The following is a 21,512-nucleotide window of genomic DNA, read 5'->3' as shown; positions in this document are numbered from 1 at the left end:
TTTTTTTTTGCACACCCCCAGTTAAAAGGCGTAAGCGTTCTGTCAAAGTGGTGCTTCGTCGGGGGGGGGGGGGGGATGGGCGGGGGGGGGGGGGGGGGGGGTTGGCTGTCACTAGTGAAGAATAGAACTTTCAAAACGAAACATCAAAACTGGATGGGCTTACTTCCTCCAGCTCAGCGTTTTTCTCATTGCATTTCATCGTCTGGAAGAGAGATCAGCTGGTCTATCTGAAAATATATTAATACTCAATCTTGCATAGAGCGTTAAAGCTTTCACAATGAGGGGCGGGGCTACTTGATTGACAGGTCTGCTATGGAATGATTGACAGATCTTTCCAGCTTCCAGCAGGTTTACATTAAGGAGTCTGACATTAAGATTAAAGGTGTAATACAACATTTTGATTTCCGGGTGGATCACCTAAATAACTGGTGGGTCTGTTTGTCAATCATTCTGACGAGCTGCTTTCGTAAGGCGGTTCTCCGTGCTCGCGCCCAATCAGCTTCTCCCTTTTGCGCAGTCAGAGTGTTTATGCAGCCGGTGAGCTTCTGAGCTAGTACTGACTGATGGCGAGTCTGACATAATGAAACTGGAACTGTTTCGGGAAAAAAAGCTTTATTTATGAGCGAGGCGGATCGCAGAAACTGTAAACAGAGCCGTGCACGGCGGAGAAGAGGAGGTCGCGCTCGTACACTTCCGCGTTTCCTGGGAGAAGCAGGAGAGCCGGGCGATGGTCTGGAGCATGGCGTTGTTCAAAAAGTGAGTAACAGACGTGGGGCTTCGTCTTTTCGAGAAAATCGTGTATTAGACCTTTAAGTTCTCCTGCACTAGTTATTATCCACAGTGACTCAGTTTGTTGACTAGGTTTAATTAGTTGTTGATTCATTGTAACCTTGAGTACTTCCTGGATTAACTACTCAAAAAGACCCGCGAAAGATTCTGCTGTCCAGTTTTTTTCTGTAATTTTTACATTTATATACAGTATAGTGTTAACAGTAAATATGCTGGGTTGTGTTCATTCTTTCCGAGGTGTTGTGTCCGGAACATGAAGTTCAGAGAACTTTAAGCAGCAACAGGTTGTATTTTCCAGGCAGTCGTCAGGATGCACGCTCCTCAGGAACCCATGAACTTAGGTGTGGGGTTCCCCAAGACTCAGTTTTAGGTCCCATTCTACTCTTGGGAACGTCATCAGGAGACACGGCATCAGTTTCCATAGTTACTCTGATGATGCTCATCTGTTCATCAGTCTCCATAGTTACTCTGATGATACTTAACTGTTCATCAGTCTCCATAGTTACTCTGGTGATAATACTCAGCTGTTCATCAGTCTCCATATTTACTCTGATGATGCTGAGCTGTTCATCAGTTTCCATAGTTACTCTGATGATGCTGAGCTGTTCATCAGTCTCCATAGTTACTCTGATGATAATACTCAGCTGTTCATCAGTCTCCATATTTACTCTGATGATAATACTCAGCTGTTCATCAGTCTCCATAGTTACTCTGATGATAATACTCAGCTGTTCATCAGTCTCCATATTTACTCTGATGATAATACTCAGCTGTTCATCAGTCTCCATATTTACTCTGATGATAATACTCAGCTGTTCATCAGTCTCCATATTTACTCTGATGATAATACTCAGCTGTTCATCAGTCTCCATATTTACTCTGATGATAATACTCAGCTGTTCATCAGTCTCCATAGTTACTCTGATGATACTCAGCTGTTCATGGCCGTGTCTCCTGGTGACTCAGGACCAATAGAAACACATTTTAACTGGATCTCAGACATCCAGTCGTGGATATCAGTGAATTTCTTGCAGCTCAACAGGGCAAAGCTGAGGTTCTAGTTTTTGGTTCTGAAGGCCAGAGAGAGAAACTTTTACCAAAACTGCTAGATTTCAAACCAGAGCAACTTGTTAAAAACCTGGGCCTGATTTTTTACTCTGAGCTGGGTTTTATTCCACACATTAAGAATAGAACTAAGATTGGTTTTTAGCATCTTCACAATAAAGCCAGAGTCACCCGTTTCTCTCTCAGGCCAGCAGGAGGCGCTAATGCAGCTTTTATCTCCTGTTGGTTAGATTACTGTAATGCCTTGCTCTCTGGTCTGAAACAAAAACTGTCTCAAATATCCAATTATTACGTGCTGACGAGGACCGGGTGGCGGGGCCACATTACTCCAGTTTAAAGTCCTGATAGGACCAGGGGCGGGGCCACATTACTCCAGTTTAAAGTCCTGATAGGACCAGGGGGCGGGGCCACATTACTCCAGGTTAAAGTCCTGATAGGACCGGGTGGCGGGGCCACATTACTCCAGGTTAAAGTCCTGATAGGACCAGGGGGCGGGGCCACATTACTCCAGGTTAAAGTCCTGATAGGACCAGGGGGCGGGGCCACATTACTCCAGGTTAAAGTCCTGATAGGACCAGGGGGCGGGGCCACATTACTCCAGGTTAAAGTCCTGATAGGACCAGGGGGCGGGGCCACATTCCCTTCTCGCTCCTTCTTCTTCAGCTGATCTGTTTTCACCATCTGGACCCTTGGGGCCCTGAGGTGCTCTGGCAGCGTCCTAAAGCCAGGACCCAGACCCCGGTGAGGCGGTCTTCAGCCATGACGGCCCCCGCCTGTGGAACAGGCAAATGGATAAAATAATCAAAACCCAGTGGCTGTCGAAATTAGAATTCAGTACTGGTCTTGCTTCACAGGAAATTACTTAGACAACAGTTTTCAACGTGAAATAAATGGAAATTAAAAACTTCCGAACCACAAATAGGCACCACTCAGAAACCAACTTCAGCTCGCAATACAAGTACTCAGTACTACTATTATACAAAGCGAGTAGATCATTGTTACCAGCTAAATTACAAAAACTATTTACATTAAGGGAAACGGCGTATAATCTGCGAGGACATCTCGAATTTGAAGTTCCGTTGGTGTGTTCAGCTATAAAATGTATGTGTGTGTCGGTGAAAGGGGTCCGGCTCTGGAACGGGTTGGAGAAAGATTATAAGCAATGCCCTACTCTGTACAGTTTTAAAAAAAAGTATAAAGTAAGAATATTACTGCAGTATAGTGTTGAGGAGGGGCTTTAAATGTTGTTTCGTTATATATTAACAGATGTGGTTGTTGCCTATTGTCACTCTTGTCATTGTTAATCTAGTTATTAACCGCTTTGTGTTGCACTGGATGCAAGGGACCAGCTGGGTGGGGGCCTGGTGAGGGGGGGCGAGTACCTCTCTCAGCTGACCGCTCACCCAGGCTTTTTCATGCACTGCACCAAATGAAGGGAAGCACCTAAATTACTCACATATGTGTACTTACACTGTTTAGATAAATACATGCTGGTTAGGGCAGCCAGGCGGAGGTGTGCTGAGCGGGGGGGGGGGGGGGGGGGGGGGGGGGGGGAGCGGGGGGGGGGGGGGGGGGGGGGGGGGGGGGGAGCACCTCACACAACTGGCCTCCTGTTACCCGACTTCTGAATGCACCGCATCAAGACAGGAATACACCTGTAATATCTAACAACAGTTAAGTCAGAGAAACAAGAAACATACTGTGATTATCATGCATGAGACTAATTAATGATATTGTAATGAGGTTAGTGAAGCGGCTGGATCACCGGGGGCTGAACTGTATGACGGAGGGACTGCTGCCCTGCAGGGTGGAGCGGCATCGCTGATCATCTGCTTGGAACACCATTCAGAAACTGGACAGATCATTATGATGGGCTGCTCTGTGTGTGTGACGTGTGATCAAATGTTTAGTGTGTGACGTTACGACCAATAGATCATGGACAGGTGTGTGTGTGTCTGTGGAATGTGACCATTCGAAGCTCACGTGTTGTTATGGGAAAAGGAAGAAAGAAAAAGAGAGAGAGACTCTGGACCTTGTTTCTTTTTGTTTTATTGTTTCTTTTGTTTTTCATGTATGATTGTTCTTTATAAAGCACCCCACATCGTATAGGGGGAAGAGGAGGATTAAGGTGTGTATATTGCACTGATAGTGTTTGATGCTTTCACCTCTGGACTTGCTTGTTATTTTTTTAATTTTTTAATTTTTAATTTTTTTCTCTCAAACACAGACTGCAGTGGGAGGTGCTGGGGCTCCGGGTGGCTGTATGGGGGTAGGCATAAATACGCTTCAGCTTCAGCCTACTCCTTTTTTTGAGCCAACATGTATTTTTTTGTTGTAAATCTTGAAAGTGACCGATGTAAACTGCTCAAAAAATGAAATAAATTAAACTAAACTAAACATTAAAGAACAGAACTCGCCAGCCTCTGAAGATAAAGGCTGAAATAAATCAATCAATCAAATTATTGCTGTAGTCTTCTTAGATCACACTCCGTTCAGTAGTCTCTCCGGGTCCTTGTCCCTCAGTCTTGGCTCCATGTCTTCATGGAGGAAGAGGAGCGATGAAGGCTGGGCGCTGTGGGGCGATCGAGGAGAGAGAGAACAACCTGCCACTGGGACTCCTGGTGGGACGGGAGTCCAGGTTTCTGCACACTGGGGGACTGAGTCCTCTGAGACACTGGGGGACTACTGGGGACTGCTGGGGGACTGTGTCCTCTGAGACACTGGGGGACTACTGGGGACTACTGGGGGACTGAGTCCTCTGAGACACTGGGGGACTACTGGGGACTACTGGGGGACTGTGTCCTCTGAGACACTGGGGGACTACTGGGGACTACTGGGGGACTGAGTCCTCTGAGACACTGGGGGACTACTGGGGACTACTGGGGGACTGTGTCCTCTGAGACATTCTGGGACTACTGGGGACTACTGGGGGACTGAGTCCTTTGAGACACTGGGGGACTACTGGGGACTACTGGGGGACTGTGTCCTCTGAGACACTGGGGGACTACTGGGGACTACTGGGGGACTGTGTCCTCTGAGACACTGGGGGACTACTGGGGACTACTGGGGGACTGAGTCCTCTGAGACACTGGACGACTACTGGGGGACTGTGTCCTCTGAGACACTGGGGGACTACTGGGGACTACTGGGGGACTGTGTCCTCTGAGACATTCTGGGACTACTGGGGACTACTGGGGGACTGAGTCCTTTGAGACACTGGGGGACTACTGGGGACTACTGGGGGACTGTGTCCTCTGAGACACTGGACGACTACTGGGGGACTGTGTCCTCTGAGACACTGGGGGACTACTGGGGGACTACTGGGGGACTGTGTCCTCAGACACTGGACGACTACTGGGGGACTGTGTCCTCTGAGACACTGGGGGACTACTGGGGGACTACTGGGGGACTGGGGACCCTGTGGCGTGTGCGGCCGTCCCTCCTGCTGCTCGCAGCTCCTCGTATTGAGAACCTGCTGGTTGTAACTATGTGCTTTTCAAATCTGCCTCCTGCTCCGGCTGCTGATTGGTGGAGGGGAGGACTGGCGGGGAGGGGGGAAGTGATGGAGCCTGGCGGAGCAGGAGGGGGGGAGGGGGGCATGCTCACTGCTGACAGGACAGATTTGTGGGGTGTGGTGGCGCCCCCTGCTGGCCCCAGCAGACCAGCAACATGTTGTGTTCATGAGGAAATGCAAATATGGAGCAAAGAACGAGGAGGAGGGAGGACCAGCAGGTCCACTGCAGGAGATTAGTGAGCCAACACACCTGGAGGACTCGCCACTTACAGACAGCAGTCTGAAGCTCCTGCAGGACCAGTCCTGGAAGTGTGTCTGTCCCCCTGTCCCTCACCCCGACTCTGTGTCCCTGGTCTCATGAAGACTCTTTCAGATGCTGAGCATAGATCAAAAGAGGTCTTCGCTTTCTTCTTGTGCTTTTTATGGTTTTTTATCTCTCTTCTAGTCAACTTTGCTGTCTGGTCAAACCAGATCTTGTTGTCAGGAAGTCTGTTCATCCAACTCTGCTTTTGCACTTCAGCCAAATGAGGACATTGAGAAAAACCACAGCGAGGCCTGGGCCCGGTCTCGGACCTGGAGCTGCACCATGCAGGAGCTGATCTTCACAGCAGAGCGCTGCTTTGCTCGCACGTCGCTGTGGTTTAAAAACAGAACATGTTCTCCCCACAGAAGACACACATGGCAGACTATTCTGCAAATTCTCCAACAGAGGGATCACATGCATGAAGGAAAACCCCAGTGCTACAGTGCTAACCACTGCACCAACGTGCCACATTCTCGGCCCGTCAGTGTTGATCCAGTGTGAGCTGGACTGGTCAGAGAGCCATGACTCTATCAGGAGGGTCAGAGGTCGAGACCTGCTGAGAGCAGACCACTGCTTGTGAAGAAACTGAAACTGAAATTGGGTTTTTTTCTTCAGAAATAAATTTTGTTTTTCTTTCAATGTGAAAAAGCGGCTTGTCACTGGAACATTTTCATCAGTTTTAGATTATGGAGACGAGGGCTGGGTTTATTAAATCGATTAATCGATTTTGAATCGATTCTCCTTTTAATAGCCCTATATCGATTCATAAAACCCTTGAATCGATCTATTTAATGCATATTTTTCCCCCACAGTGTCACGTGACATCTCGCGTGACTAGTGAACAGCGGTACAAAACATCATGGCGGAGGCGCTGGAAGCACCGGACCTGCCAACCTGGACGCTTTTTGCGTAGCAGGTACTTAATTTGACATCATGATGCGCTGGAACTCCGTCTCATTAAACTACGCAAAAAAGCTGCAGACATCTGTGAGCGCTGTTAGAAATGTGGACGTGCAGTACTCATGTTGACCACACGGTGCAGCAGTGCAGCGCTGCAGTTTCAACCAATCAGCATTGAGTAGCTGAGAATATTGGGTCTGCCGAACCTTCAGCGTCGGCCGCTCCCTCTTGTCCTCCGCCTCCTCCTCCTCTCTTCCCCCCCACCCCCCCCCCCCCCCCCCCCCCCCCACCCCCCCACCCGCAGCAGCTGGCGGCTAAAACGCTTAAAATGGTGTGTGTGTGTGTGTGTGTGTGTGTGTGTGTGTGTCTTTTGGCAAATATGTACTTTTAACGTTACTTTCACGTTGAAAATACGATGTCATAACGGGGAAATAAGAGCCAAAAGCTTTTTTTCCTATCGACATGAGCGCGAGCTGTGTGTATGCGTGTGTGCGCGCGCGTGCTAAGCTAGCTAAGTGGTACTCTAAAAATTTCACCGAAGTTGGCCGGTCTGAAGCACCAACAAAAAAGAGGCAGATGTCTGGAAATACTTTGGATTTCATTTTGACCCCACGGGTGATGCGCCTATGAAATTAAAGGTGCGTGGCTTGGTAGGTCACTAGAGCAGAGGGGGGAGGCGGAACCTCGAGACGCTGGATTAAAAAAAACCTCTCTTTCTTTCAAAACTCCAGACACGAGCCTTAACTGGAAAAAAACAATCGTCAAAGAATCGAATCGAATCGAAAATCGTGAATCGAATTGAATTCAGCCCTTGTGAATCGAATCGAATCGTTTTCGGAAATTCAAATCGATACCCAGCCGTAATGGAGACCTGCTGTACATGAAGGCCTCAGCTCAATGTCTTCGGAAGACTGACACCGTTTATCGTGTCTCACTGAGGTTTATTACACCTGCAGAGCTCTGGCTCGTCATTGTGATCTGTATTGTGTGGGATGGACGCCTTTGTCCACCAGGAGGTTGGGACATCGGTACATTTTTATTTTCAAGGCCATGCGTGGTCGACTGCCCTCCTACATCTGCAACTTAATCACACGAAGAAGTGTTGATTCTTACGGCTCGCGGTCAAATGATCGTTTGTTGTTCTGTGTTCCTTTTGTCCGAACAGAACTGGGGAAAGAGCTTCCACTGCATGGAACATGTTGCAAAAAAACTGGAGATCAACTGAGATTATCTCATTGAAAACATTTAAAGCCGGACTGAGAGCTCTTGAAATGGACTCTTTAAATAGTAATTGTTTTATGTAATTTGTTATGGACATTGTTTGATGTTTTTATTGTAACAGTTGTAACTTTGCTGCCTCTGGGCCAGGACTCCCTGGAAAAAGAGGTTCTGAATCTCAACGGGATTCTCCTGGTTAAATAAAGGTTAGAGGGAGAGGACCTGAGGACACTGGCGTCCTCGGTGGTCTTCCATGCAGTGGTGTGTTGGGAGGGGGATGGTCTGAGCGAGACGAGAACAGACTCAGCAGACTGATTCCAGATCCAGCTGGGTCTGTGGAGGGCCGTGGCCAGACTGAACTCTCCCAGCAGCAGCCTGCAGCTCCTCGGTGGAAGGAGTGTTTCCACAGCTCGTTCATTCCAGCGTCTGTCAGACTCTACAGTGCCACTGCATAGACTTCACTGTGTGCTGTTCTCATGGGCTCTGGCCTCCTCCTCTGCACACACACATCCACACACACATCTGTTTCTGTGCAGTGGCGAATGCCCATCCTCCTGAGTGTGGTCTGTCGGCGGTGCGAGGCGTGTGCACGGCGTTATCTGCAAAATGTCTGCAATGTTTGCCTGAAATTTTTTTTGCACTTTGTGTTTTCTTGTTTTCCTTTTTATACTTATTTATAATTAGGGATGGGACGAGATCTCGTGTCACGAGATCTTGCGAGATCGAAATGCTGCGAGATCGAATGCCGCGAGATCGAGTACGTTTATATGCAGGCAAAAACTCTTTATTAACTGGAATATTGACCATCTGTAGTAGCCCTCCCTTGATGCACGCCCCGAGTTTACTACTAGTTACTAGTCTGTTCACTACTATGGTTTGTCAGGGGGGGGGAAAAAAAAAGGGGAAAAAAAATGAGTATATATATGTATGGTTGTGTCAGTGTCTGTGTTGGTTGTCAGCTCTGTGTTGGTGTTGTCCAGATTGGGGTTTGGGATTGTTCTTGGTTGCGTGTGGTGCGTCGACAACACTGTTTTGCATTTGTTGTGAATTTGTACATAGGTTGTGCCCCCCCCCCCCCCCTCTTTCTTTCTCTCTTTCTGTCCCTCACTCTCTGAGCGTCTCCGTCCCGGTCCTGTCCTCAGCCATGCCGGATGCCAGCTTTAAATAAAGGCAGCAGCAGGAGGAGACTCAGTCTCGTCCTGCTGCTGACATTAAAATCTGTTCGGACAGTAAAAGGCTACAATCAGACAGTATTGACGCCCCAGCTGCTGAACAGGACAAGGGAAAAAAAAACAAAAAAAAACTGGAATATTGACAGAATAATACATTACACGGCGCACAGCCATAGAAACACGTGCAAAACCCTGAATATGCTCATATTCATATTTAAAAACCCGGTCGAAAGGGACATGAAATACTGTTCTGCGCATGTTCTGTCCGCAAGGAATCTTGGTCTTTTGAGTCCACAAACTACTTCTGATACAGTTTAGTTGCTACGACGTAAAGAAAAAGTGCGGAAACAATCGTTCAGTTCTTCTCTTTTATTGGAAAAACGGTGCATCGCATCAACGAACATTTTACCACGTCTTGCCGGCTCACACTCTTTTTCTAACAGCATGCAGAGAGCCTGCAGCGGCTGCGGCGCCCTTCTTCCTCTGTGGTGTCTGTGTAAAATAAGGTTGAACATGCAAACAGCGCACCTAGTGGCATGAAGTGCAAATGCAGTCATGGCGTCGTTTGTGCGCCGCGGTTTGAACGGGAAAAGGCGAACTAGGCGGCCGCCTAGGGCGCAGTGTACGGGGGGGCGCCGTGGCCGGACAAGGGGCGCCCCGACGCTCCATGTTCCGTGTGAGCACTGCTCTGCGCCGCTCCGACGCTGCATGTGCGTACCGCACCGCTCCGCACCAGCCCCCCCCGTCTCGTCTCGATCTCGTGAGACATCTCGTCTCGTGGAATTTGCGTCTCGTCCCACCGCTATTTCTAATATATTTGGTGTTGTGATACTTCCTCCTGGGGCTGCTGGAACTGTGAAATTTCCCCATCGTGGAATCAGTGAAGTTTTATCTTGTCTGATCCTAAAACAAAGGTCTGGCTGTTTCTCCAAATAAACTCTGACACCGGGGGGACATGCAGGCCTGGACTCAAACATGCCTCTACAGACATTCATCTTGTGCAGTGACAATACCAACCACTTCACCATGACCTGCTGAAATGCAAACAAAAGATCAGCGTGTCCATAAAGAAAAGGTGAACTGTGTGAACTTCAGGGTTAGAGGTTAGGGGTTCAGGGTTGGGGGTTCAGGGTTGGGGGTTCAGGGTTAGGGGTTCAGGGTTAGAGGTTAGGGGTTCAGGGTTAGGGGTTCAGGGTTAGAGGTTAGGGGTTCAGGGTTAGAGGTTAGGGGTTCAGGGTTAGAGGTTAGAGGTTAGGGGTTCAGGGTTAGAGGTTAGGGGTTCAGGGTTGGGGGTTCAGGGTTAGAGGTTAGGGGTTCAGGGTTAGGGGTTCAGGGTTAGGGTTGGACTGTAGACGGTGTTTTCTTTAGTAAAGAGCAGAACAGAGATCCTCGGCTTGGAAGCCATCGACTCAGTTCTTGTCCTGCAGATTCAGGCTGAAGAATGTGAGCCTGTTAAATTCAGTTCATCTTTATTTAAATAGCACCAATTACAACACAGCCAATGACAACCCGGCTTCGGTGTGTGAAGGCCAGGTTCCACTGAAAGCTGAAGGAAGCCGGTTTGCTGGGTGTGAAGTGAAGGAAAAGACAGATCCAAGCTTCACTGCCGGCTGCTGCTGTCCTCCAGCATGTCCATCTTCAGCCAATCACAGCCCGGTACATCTTACAGAAACAGACGTTTATATGGGAGGGTTACTGCTCAACAGCAAGAGATGGCAGCCATTTGAAATACCAATCAATAACCACACACACACACACACACACACACACACACACACCAAGTCGATTCACACAGAACGCTGCCAAGTCTTTAAAACACTCCCTCACTCTGTGTGTGTGTGTGTGTGTGTGTGTGTGTGCCAGATTCAGGCTCTTCTCACCTTCGCCGTCACATGGTTCACACGCAGTGTGTGGTTGCCAAGACAACAGGTAGTGGAGTAGATTCGAGGAGGGGGAGGGGGAGGGGCTCAGAGAGACGGCTGAAGCAGTGAAGCATGCAGCCTGGTGTTACCATGCTGACTGTAGGACTGACTGTGTGTGTGTGTGTGTGTGTGTGTGTGTGTGTGTGTGTGTGTGTGTGTGAGAGATCTGTCAGTGCGGTCACAGGATGTCATCCAAGGTGACTCCTGACAGAAAAACAGTCTCCTCAGTGATCAGATCAGGATGAAGGAACCTAAAAACCATGAAATGTGGATTTTTATCAGGATTTCGTGCCAAAATGTGAAGATTTTTCCTGAACAACTAAAATAAACCAATAAATAAAATGTGCTCGTACGTCAAGTGTTTGATTTTATGAATCCAAAGATTCATTTGCACTAACGTGTGTCACAGCACCCTCTTGTGGTTCAAAGCAGCATTTCAGTCAACAGTTGTCAGACATATTGTAAATGTCAGGCCTTTTAATGACAATAACACGTTGGCTTTTTCCATGTCAGCTTCATTTTAGTGCCACAGCAGAAATCAGCCCAGGACTGGCTTTTTAAAGTCAGATCTGTTAAAATGTATGGATCTGATAGATAGATGGATAGATAGATAAAACTTTATTAATCTCCCAAAGGGAGAAATTCAGGTGTCCAGCAGCACACAAATCATTCGCACGCAAATAAATAACAAAAGTACAATAAAATAGTGCTAAAGTGCTCATAATGTACTCGGTTGGACTCAGGCACATCTGTTCAACAGCCTGACTGCTGAGGGGATGAACGACCTCTGGAAGCCTCAGTTCTGCAGCGCAGTGACAGCAGCCTGTCACTCCGGTCACTCTTCTGAGCTGCGACTGTCCTGCAGTGGATGTTTGGAGTTCCTCCAGATACCCTCCATTAGAGCCCCATCCTCCTCTCCAGGACTGCTCCAGCAGAGTCCACCTTCCTCCCATCACAGACACACACCTCCTGGTCAGTCTGTCCAGCCGACTGCTGTCTCTGTTTGTCATACTGCTGCCCCAACAGACAACCCCAAAGAAAACAGCAGCTGTAGCAACAGACTGTAGAAAATGTACAGCATGTCACCACACAGGTCAGAGGACTTAAGTCTCCTCAGGAGAAGCAGCCTGCTCTGTCCTTTCTTATCCAGAACCCGAGCTGCTCTGACCAGTCCAGTCTGTGGTCAAGGTGCACACCCAGGTATTTGTAGGTGTGAACAACCTCAATACTCTCTCCGTTGATGATGACAGGTTGATGAGAGGCTTCCTGCCAAAGTCAATGATCATCTCCTTCGTCTTCGAGGTGTTCAGAATAAGACCATTGTCCCTGCTCCAGGTGGTGAATCCCGCGATGAGCTCCCTGTACTCCTTTTCATCCCTACCCTTCACACATGCCACAATTGCAGTGTAATCTGAATACTTCTGCACATGACACACAGCAGATCTATGAGCAAAGTCAGCAGTGTACAGTGTGAAGAGAAAGGGGGATAGTACAGTCCCCTGCGGTGCACCAGTGTTGCTCATCAGGGTCCCAGACCCCCCCCCCCCCCCCCCCCCCCCCCCCCGCCCCCCCCCCCCCCCCCCCCCCCCCCCCCCCCCGAGCCGGACGTATTGTGACCTCAGAGTCAGGTAGTTGTGGATCCAGCGAACAAACAGAGGATCCACTCCCATCCTCTCAAGCTTCCCCTTCAGTAGCTGAGGCTGGATGGTGTCAAAGGCGCTTGTAAAGTCGAAAAACATCAACCTCACAGCCTCCAGCTCCCTCCAGAAAGGAGAGCGCCTGATGGACCAGAAACAAGACCGCATCGTCCACTCCCATGCTGTCCTGATAGGCGGACTGAAGGGGGTCCAGCCCCCCCTCCTCTTGAGGTTTGAGCAGCCGGAGCAGCAGCCTCTCAAAAGTCTTCATCACCACGGATGTTAGGGCCACTGGTCTGTAGTCCTTCATCCCTGCAGGCCTTGCCCCCCTGGGCACTGGGACAAGGCATGAGGTCTTCCACAACGCAGGGACACGTCCAGTCTGAAGACTCCGATTGAAGATGGTTTGGAGAGGCACAGCCAGCTCTGACGCACACTCCTTCAGCAGCCGTGGTGATATCCCATCAGGCCCTGCAGCTTTCCGTCCAGGAGCCTCCTCAGCTCCACACGTACCTCCTCCACAGTGAAGGCCGGAGTCAGCAGAGGTGGAGCAGCCGCTGGGTGGAGGAGAGGAGCAGGTCACAGCAGCAGAGGTGGAGCAGCTGCTGGGTGGAGGAGAGGAGCAGGTCACAGCAGCAGAGGTGGAGCAGCCGCTGGGTGGAGGAGAGGAGCAGGTCACAGCAGCAGAGGTGGAGCAGCCGCTGGGTGGAGGAGAGGAGGAGCAGGTCACAGCAGCAGAGGTGGAGCAGCCGCTGGGTGGAGGAGAGGAGCAGGTCACAGCAGCAGAGGTGGAGCAGCCGCTGGGTGGAGGAGAGGAGCAGGTCACAGCAGCAGAGGTGGAGCAGCCGCTGGGTGGAGGAGAGGAGGAGCAGGTCACAGCAGCAGAGGTGGAGCAGCCGCCGGGTGGAGGAGAGGAGCAGGTCACAGCAGCAGAGGTGGAGCAGCCGCCGGGTGGAGGAGAGGAGCAGGTCACAGCAGCAGAGGTGGAGCAGCCGCCGGGTGGAGGAGAGGAGCAGGTCACAGCAGCAGAGGTGGAGCAGCCGCCGGGTGGAGGAGAGGAGGAGCAGGTCACAGCAGCAGAGGTGGAGCAGCCGCTGGGTGGAGGAGAGGAGGAGCAGGTCACAGCAGCAGAGGTGGAGCAGCTGCTGGGTGGAGGAGAGGAGCAGGTCACAGCAGCAGAGGTGGAGCAGCTGCTGGGTGGAGGAGAGGAGGAGCAGGTCACAGCAGCAGAGGTGGAGCAGCCGCTGGGTGGAGGAGAGGAGGAGCAGGTCACAGCAGCAGAGGTGGAGCAGCCGCCGGGTGGAGAAGAGGAGCAGGTCACAGCAGCAGAGATGGAGCAGCTGCTGGGTGGAGGAGAAGAGCAGGTCACAGCAGCAGAGGTGGAGCAGCCGCCGGGTGGAGGAGAGGAGCAGGTCACAGCAGCAGAGGTGGAGCAGCCGCTGGGTGGAGGAGAGGAGCAGGTCACAGCAGCAGAGGTGGAGCAGCCGCTGGGTGGAGGAGAGGAGGAGCAGGTCACAGCAGCAGAGGTGGAGCAGCCGCCGGGTGGAGGAGAGGAGCAGGTCACAGCAGCAGAGGTGGAGCAGCCGCCGGGTGGAGGAGAGGAGCAGGTCACAGCAGCAGAGGTGGAGCAGCCGCTGGGTGGAGGAGAGGAGCAGGTCACAGCAGCAGAGGTGGAGCAGCCGCTGGGTGGAGGAGAAGAGCAGGTCACAGCAGCAGAGGTGGAGCAGCCGCTGGGTGGAGGAGAGGAGCAGGTCACAGCAGCAGAGGTGGAGCAGCCGCTGGGTGGAGGAGAGGAGCAGGTCACAGCAGCAGAGGTGGAGCAGCCGCCGGGTGGAGGAGAGGAGCAGGTCACAGCAGCAGAGGTGGAGCAGCCGCCGGGTGGACATCCATTAGTGTGTGTGTGCGTTTGTGCAGAGTCAAACCGGTTGTAAAAACGGTTGAACTCGTCCGCCATGTCCACATCACCAGGAGCTACACATCCCTTCTCCTTGAAACCAGTAAAGGTTCTCATGCCCTTCCAGACCTCTCGGGAGCTCCTATCCTGCAGCTTCCTCTCCAGTCCTGCTTTGTCCTCCCTCCTGGCCCGTCTCACGGCCCTCCTCAGGTCATGCTGAGCAGTCCTCATTCTCTGCCGGTCACCAGACTTAAAAGCCTCCTTTTACAGTTCAGCAGATGTTTTGTGTCGCTTTTGATCCACGGCCTGTTGTTCGGGAAGCAGCGCACAGTTTTCAGGGGCACTGCCACATCCGTGCAGAAATGTATGTAGTCTGTGACACAGACCAGACTCTCATCCATGTCGCTGTCCATGTCTGAACCCACAAGCAGATTCCAATCTGTGGATTCAAAACAGTCCGTCAGCCTGGCTGTTGTCTCGGGGGTCCACTGCCTGAAAGACCTCCTGACTGCAGGCAGTCTCATCACAGATGGTTTGTATGCTGGTCTGAGGTGTATGAGATTTTAAGCAACCGATTGTCTATGCTCCCCTAAAAAGCATGTGCATTTCTGTCTGTGGGGTGAAATTGTGGAATGGTCTGGATGAACAAACAAACACGAGTAAAAATGTCCATCAACTTAAGACAATTTATAAAAAAGCTATGATTGAAAGGTGTAGAATTATGGAAACAGAGTCAAGTAAGTTTTAGAGGCTTTGGGTTAATCCTTAAGTGGACGGCTTATTCTTGTCATGACTGTCAAACCATGCAAAATACAGGCAAGTTTGTGTATTTATATATTTGTTTGTGTGTGTGTGTGTATGGGTATAATATGTGAATGCAGACGGGTATATGTGCTTATGAATGTGATTTGTTTTGGAAGTGGAACCTCTAATAACCAGTCAGCATATACTCCACGTATGAATGAATGGATGAGGGGTGAGTGAGGGGGTTTGGTTAATATAGAGGGAGACTAAGTGGGGGCAGGACATGAAAAGCTTTTGCTTCTTCCTACTCCTTTTTGGACATATTAAATGATTTATTTCTTTAGTACTTATGAACAACTGTGGTATTCTGTACCCTTAAATTGACTTTTTTATTTTATTTTTATTTTTTCAATTGTTTTCTTTGTCCAAATAAAATTGAACTGAACTGTACGGCCGTCAGCATTAACACCTTGATCTCCACTGGGTCAGTGCACTCCACGGCGTGGTAGAAATGAATCCGGTTTTGACCTCGAGCCTTTTTGTCCCTTCAGCTCACCGTAGCCGGCTCCTCGGACCGCAGCACTTCATTTAGCATCAGCTTTCTGCAGCGATCTTATGGTGGGATAGAGATGAAACGCTGTTCCAAACCTCCAGGTGCTTCAGCTGACCCGTCAGGATTCCACCCGAGCACCAGGAGCACAGGGAGGGCCAGCGAGGAGGAGATGCTCGAACAAATGAGAAGAGATTTAAACTGAAGGAAAGGATGATCTCGGGTTTAGTGTTCCACTAAAACTGGTTCTGAGAAAAGGAAGAAAGACCGGCCCAGGTTCATCAAAGTTCTGAAGTGATCTGTAATCCACCAGCTGCAGAGAACAGCTCGGCTCTACAGGCTGGGAGCTTCTCCGCTTCCTGTCAGGTCATGGAGGCAGACGCTGAACAGGAAGTCCCATCATGCATTTCACAACATCCAGGAAATTAACTCGGCTCCATAAATGAAAGAATACTGACGTTGGTTCCTGCAGGCTCACATCTGCAGAACGACTCCTTCATTCATTCATTTGTTCTCATTACCCTGAATTAAACTCATGTCGTTGTCCCTCCCCCTTCTCCCTCTTAGCCAATCAGCTGCCAGCTCCCTCTAAATAATAATAATAATAATAATGCATTGGTTTTATACAGCGCTTTTCAGGACACTCAGACGCTTTACATTGCATTCTTCGTTCTCTCCATACTGGGTGGTGGTAAGCTGCTGCTGTAGCCACAGCTGTCCTGGGGGGGGCAGACTGACGGAGGCGAGGCTGCCAGTCTGCGCCATCGGCCCCTCCCACCACCAACCATTCACTCTGTTCTGTTCTGTTCCTGGACTTCAGTGCTGGTCTGCTGGACAGACTGTCAGGGTCTGGTGGGAACATCTGGCCAAATCTGCTGTCACCAGGGTTTCCAACTACCACCCAGTCCAAGCGGCTGTGGAGGATGAACTGGGTCTGGAGGAGTCCAGGAGGACATGGAGGACGACTACCCTCTGTCAGACCGTCCAGCCCCTCAGGAGGGACAGCAGGTCTCCGCCAACACTGTTACAGTGGAGGACAGAGCCGCCGTCCTCCACTGGGGACATTAGAGGACGGTGGCAGGAGAACTCCCAGGACCTCCTCAGTCCCGTCCCCACATCTAGCACCTCCACCACTTCCACCACCTCCACCCACAGACTCTTTGGAGCCCAGCCCACACGCATTGACCCTCCAAGAACACCAGGTCCGCAGCGTGTTCAGGGCAGTGGACCAGAGGAAAGCCGCAGGCCGTGTGCTGAAGGCCTGCGCAGACAGATGTCCTCTGTCTTCACCAGCCTCTTCAACCTCTCCCTGTCTCAAGCCTCCGTCCCCCACTGTCTGAAGTCAGCTACTATAATCCCCATTCCCAAGTCCACCTGCATCAGTAGCCTCAACAGCTACAGACCTGTTGCTCTGACACCCGTAGTGCCAAATGCTTTGAGAAGCTGGTCTTAAAGGGGACGGCCTCCCATCGGTTCAGACTTCAGCCAGTTTGCCTACAGGGCGACGGATCCACCGACGACGCCATCTCCACTGCGCTGCTCTCTGCCCTGCACCACCTGGAGAATCCTGGGACTTCAGTCAGGATGCTCTTCATAGATTTCAGCTCGGCCTTTAACACCATTATCCTGGACATCCTTACATCTGAGCTGGCCGAGCTGGGCCTCCCCCCACCACAACCGCCAGGATCAAAGACTTCCTCACTGACCGCCCACAGTCGGTGAGAATTGGTAACAGGAGTTCATCCGCCCTGTCGCTCAGTACCGGCTCTCCTCAGGGCTCTCCTGTACACCATCTCCACACATGACTGCTCACCCATACATCCATGCAACACCATTACCAAGTTCGCTGACGACACCGCTCTGGCAGGGCTGATCACTGAGGACGATGACTCAACCTGCAGAGATGAGGTCCGGCGGCTAACTGAATGATGTGACGCGAATAACCTCACCCTGAACACCTGCAAAACGAAGGAAATGGTCATGGATATCCGCAGGCGCAAATCTGACCCTCCTCTCCTCCGCATCAAAGGTGTCAATGTGGAGAGGGCGCCCACCTTCAAGTTCCTCAGGACCCACATCTCGAGGGTCCCGTCCTGGGCGGCCAATACAACATCTCTGGTCAGAAAAGTCCAGCAGCGCCTCCACTTCCTGAGAGTCCTGAAGAGGACCAGGCTGCAGACGGACCTGCTGGTCTCTTTCTGTCGGGCTACAGTTGCGAGCCTGCTTCTGCATGCCATCTGGAAGAAGGCTCAGATCCATCAAGAGCAGAACAAACAGGCTCAAAAACAGCTTCTTCCCCTGGGCAGTTACAACACTGAACTCAACATGAACATCTCCTACATAAATCACTGTGTATCATTTCTCACCACCACCTACACACCATATTACCATGTGCAATACCTGCTATCTTATTTTCCAACTATTTATTTTTCCTATGTGCAATGTGACATTATTTAATACTCTGTATATAGTCCCTCTCCTCCTTACCCATCACCAAATACTCTATTAACTATTGTTGATTTTTGTCACTCGTTGTGTCTTATTTGTTTGTTATAATGTAGAACTTTTATGTATTTTATGCACTTTAGTGGATCTGCTGCAATTTCGCTGGCCAGGAAACTGACCAGTGACAAAGAATCTTGAATCTTCCTGGAGGAAGCAAAGACTGAGGACTCAGAGGAGGACTGAGGGCTCAGAGGAGGACTGAGGACTCAGAGGAGGACTGAGGTCCCGGAGGAGGACTGAGGTCTCAGAGGGGGACTGAGGACTCAGAGGAGGACTGAGGTCTCAGAGGAGGACTGAGGTCTCAGAGGAGGACTGAGGACTCAGAGGAGGACTGAGGACTCAGAGGAGGACTGAGGTCTCAGAGGAGGACTGAGGACTCAGAGGAGGACTGAGGACTCAGAGGAGGACTGAGGACTCAGAGGAGGACTGAGGACTCAGAGGAGGACTGAGGACTCAGAGGAGGACTGAGGGCTCAGAGGGGGACTGAGGACTCAGAGGAGGACTGAGGGCTCAGAGGAGGACTGAGGACTCAGAGGAGGACTGAGGTCTCAGAGGGGGACTGAGGTCTCAGAGGAGGACTGAGGACTCAGAGGAGGACTGAGGGCTCAGAGGAGGACTGAGGACTCAGAGGAGGACTGAGGACTCAGAGGAGGACTGAGGACTCAGAGGAGGACTGAGGTCTCAGAGGAGGACTGAGGTCTCAGAGGGGGACTGAGGTCTCAGAGGAGGACTGAGGTCTCAGAGGAGGACTGAGGTCTCAGAGGAGGACTGAGGTCTCAGAGGAGGACTGAGGTCTCAGAGGAGGACTGAGGACTCAGAGGAGGACTGAGGTCTCAGAGGAGGACTGAGGTCTCAGAGGAGGACTGAGGACTCAGAGGAGGACTGAGGACTCAGAGGAGGACTGAGGACTCAGAGGAGGACTGAGGTCTCAGAGGAGGACTGAGGTCTCAGAGGGGGACTGAGGACTCAGAGGAGGACTGAGGGCTCAGAGGAGGACTGAGGACTCAGAGGAGGACTGAGGTCTCAGAGGGGGACTGAGGTCTCAGAGGAGGACTGAGGACTCAGAGGAGGACTGAGGGCTCAGAGGAGGACTGAGGGCTCAGAGGAGGACTGAGGTCTCAGAGGAGGACTGAGGACTCAGAGGAGGACTGAGGACTCAGAGGAGGACTGAGGTCTCAGAGGAGGACTGAGGACTCAGAGGAGGACTGAGGACTCAGAGGAGGACTGAGGTCTCAGAGGAGGACTGAGGACTCAGAGGAGGACTGAGGTCTCAGAGGAGGACTGAGGTCTCAGAGGAGGACTCATCGATCTCTGAGCTGGTTGGTCAGCTCCTGGGTCTTAAGGCTCCGGGGGGACGAAGTTCTTCCTGAGTCCCTGAAGTCTCTGGATGTCCAGGACTGTCTTGTTGACCGGTCTCTGCATCATGGTGGTGCTTGGGGACTGGGGTTGACGTGCTTGGGGTCTCACTCCTCAGCCTCCCTGGGACTCTTCCAGGTGCTGGAGGGGAGGATTCCAGAGACAGAATAGAACAGAATCCTTTATTGATCTCACAGTGGAGGAATTCCCAGGTTCCCGAAGCTCAGAACAGCCGTGAGAGGAAACAAGAAGAAGAAATGGTGCCTGAAGACAGGAAGATCTACCTGGTCAGGAGTCTTAAACATTTAACCGGAAATATATAATAAATACTGCATACAATGTATAAAATATTATAAATATAATAAATACAAAAGTAAAAAAGCAATAATAATAATAATAATAATAATAATGATAAATAGTAGTAATATTAGTAGTAATAAATAGTGAACCTCAGATCCAGGAAGAACTATGTGGTTTTCATCCTGGTCCTGGAGCTCTGGAGCAGCTCTAGACCCTCCATAGGGGCTGGAGGGCTCGTGGGAGTTCGCCCAACCAGTCCACGTGTGTTTTGTGGACTTGGAGAAGGCGTTGGACCGCGTCCCTCGCTCAGCCTATCAGAACGCTCCTGGCTGTTAGCATGGTGGCTAGTGGTAGTTTAGCCGTGCTCGGAGCGTGCGTTGTGCTGCCTGTCCTCGGCCTGCTGGGCCAGCAGTGGCTGTAAACCACACGGCGGGTGTCAGCTGATCACGGCGGGTGTCAGCTGATCACGGCGGGTGTCAGCTGATCACGGCGGGTGTCAGCTGATCACGGCGGGTGTCAGCTGATCACGGCGGCGGTGCCGGGGCGTCCCGCATCACTTTGAATGCTCTCGTCCATCAGCATCGGCCCGGCTTGGTGGCGTTCACAGCAGCCACCACAGGACGTCCTGATCAGCTGTCCTACTTGTAAAGTTTAGTTTGAAGGTGTGTGTGTGTTTGTTGCAGATGTTCGGACGCAGCTGGTGGAGCAGCAGCGCTGTCTGGAGCAGCAGACCGAGATGCGGGTTCAGCTGCTCCAGGATCTGCAGGACTTCTTCAGGAAGAAGGCCGAGATCGAGACGGAGTATTCCAGAAACCTGGAGAAGCTGGCTGAGCGGTTCATGGCCAAAACACGCAGCACCAAGGACCACCAGCAGTACAAGTAGGCCTGTGTGTGTGTGTCTGTCTGTCTGTCCGTCCGTCCGTCCGTCCGTCCGTCCGTCCGTCCGTCCAGTCACGTCACATTCACCAGTGAATAAACTGAAGGCTGGAATAATAGTCCTGCTGGACGTCTCCCCTCCTTCCTGACGTCTTCATTGGTTCATTTTGTCACCTGAAGGTTTCAGCTCAGACACATTAAATCAGACGAAGACAGCAGGCGGTCTTTAAACCGTTTTCTCAGCAGTGTGAACCGACGTCAGTGTTTATGCTGATGCCTTTAGAGGGTCTTGTGCTGGACTGTAGTGGTCGGAGCTGCTCTGGAGCCTCACCAGTCTGATTAAATCCACCGTGGAGACAAATCTCTGGGTAGCACGACAATCGAGGTACTTGGGACAAAACAGAACGCAGAAAACGAAGTTCCTCCTGAAATGAGTGTGTTCTTCTTGATCTGTCCTCCAGGAAGGACCAGAACCTGCTGTCTCCGGTCAACTGCTGGTACCTGCTCCTGAACCAGGTGAGGACGCGCCGCTGCTCCTCAGAGCCCAGAGCCTGGAGCAGGTCCGGCTTCATGTCCGTCCCCCTTCTGTCCCCTCAGGTCAGACGGGAGAGCAAAGACCACGCCACCCTCAGCGACCTGTACCTGAACAACGTCATCACCCGGCTGACACACATCGGCGAGGACTCGGCCCGCCTGCTGAAGAGGGTGAGGCTGGACCGGAACCAGACCAGAACTCGCCTTCCCCCCTGCTGCAGCCTCATCCTCA

General features: G+C 51.2%; 1 protein-coding gene across 1 annotated transcript in view; it reads left to right on the top strand.

Annotated features, from left to right (window-relative positions):
- The window catches only part of LOC115403973 (SLIT-ROBO Rho GTPase-activating protein 1-like), a 92,165-nt gene that overhangs the window by 6,555 nt on the left and 64,098 nt on the right, over positions 1-21,512 (top strand). The window contains exons 2-4 of the mRNA XM_030113063.1: positions 20,554-20,749; positions 21,208-21,268; positions 21,350-21,451. Coding sequence (XP_029968923.1) covers positions 20,554-20,749; positions 21,208-21,268; positions 21,350-21,451 — 359 coding nt within the window. The remainder of the gene's footprint in view (positions 1-20,553; positions 20,750-21,207; positions 21,269-21,349; positions 21,452-21,512) is intronic.

This window comes from Salarias fasciatus, chromosome 17, assembly GCF_902148845.1.
Source record: "Salarias fasciatus chromosome 17, fSalaFa1.1, whole genome shotgun sequence".
Classification (NCBI taxonomy): Eukaryota; Metazoa; Chordata; class Actinopteri; order Blenniiformes; family Blenniidae; genus Salarias; species Salarias fasciatus.
The sequence above is the reverse complement of the archived record's forward strand: the minus strand, read 5'-3'. Positions and strand labels throughout refer to the sequence as shown.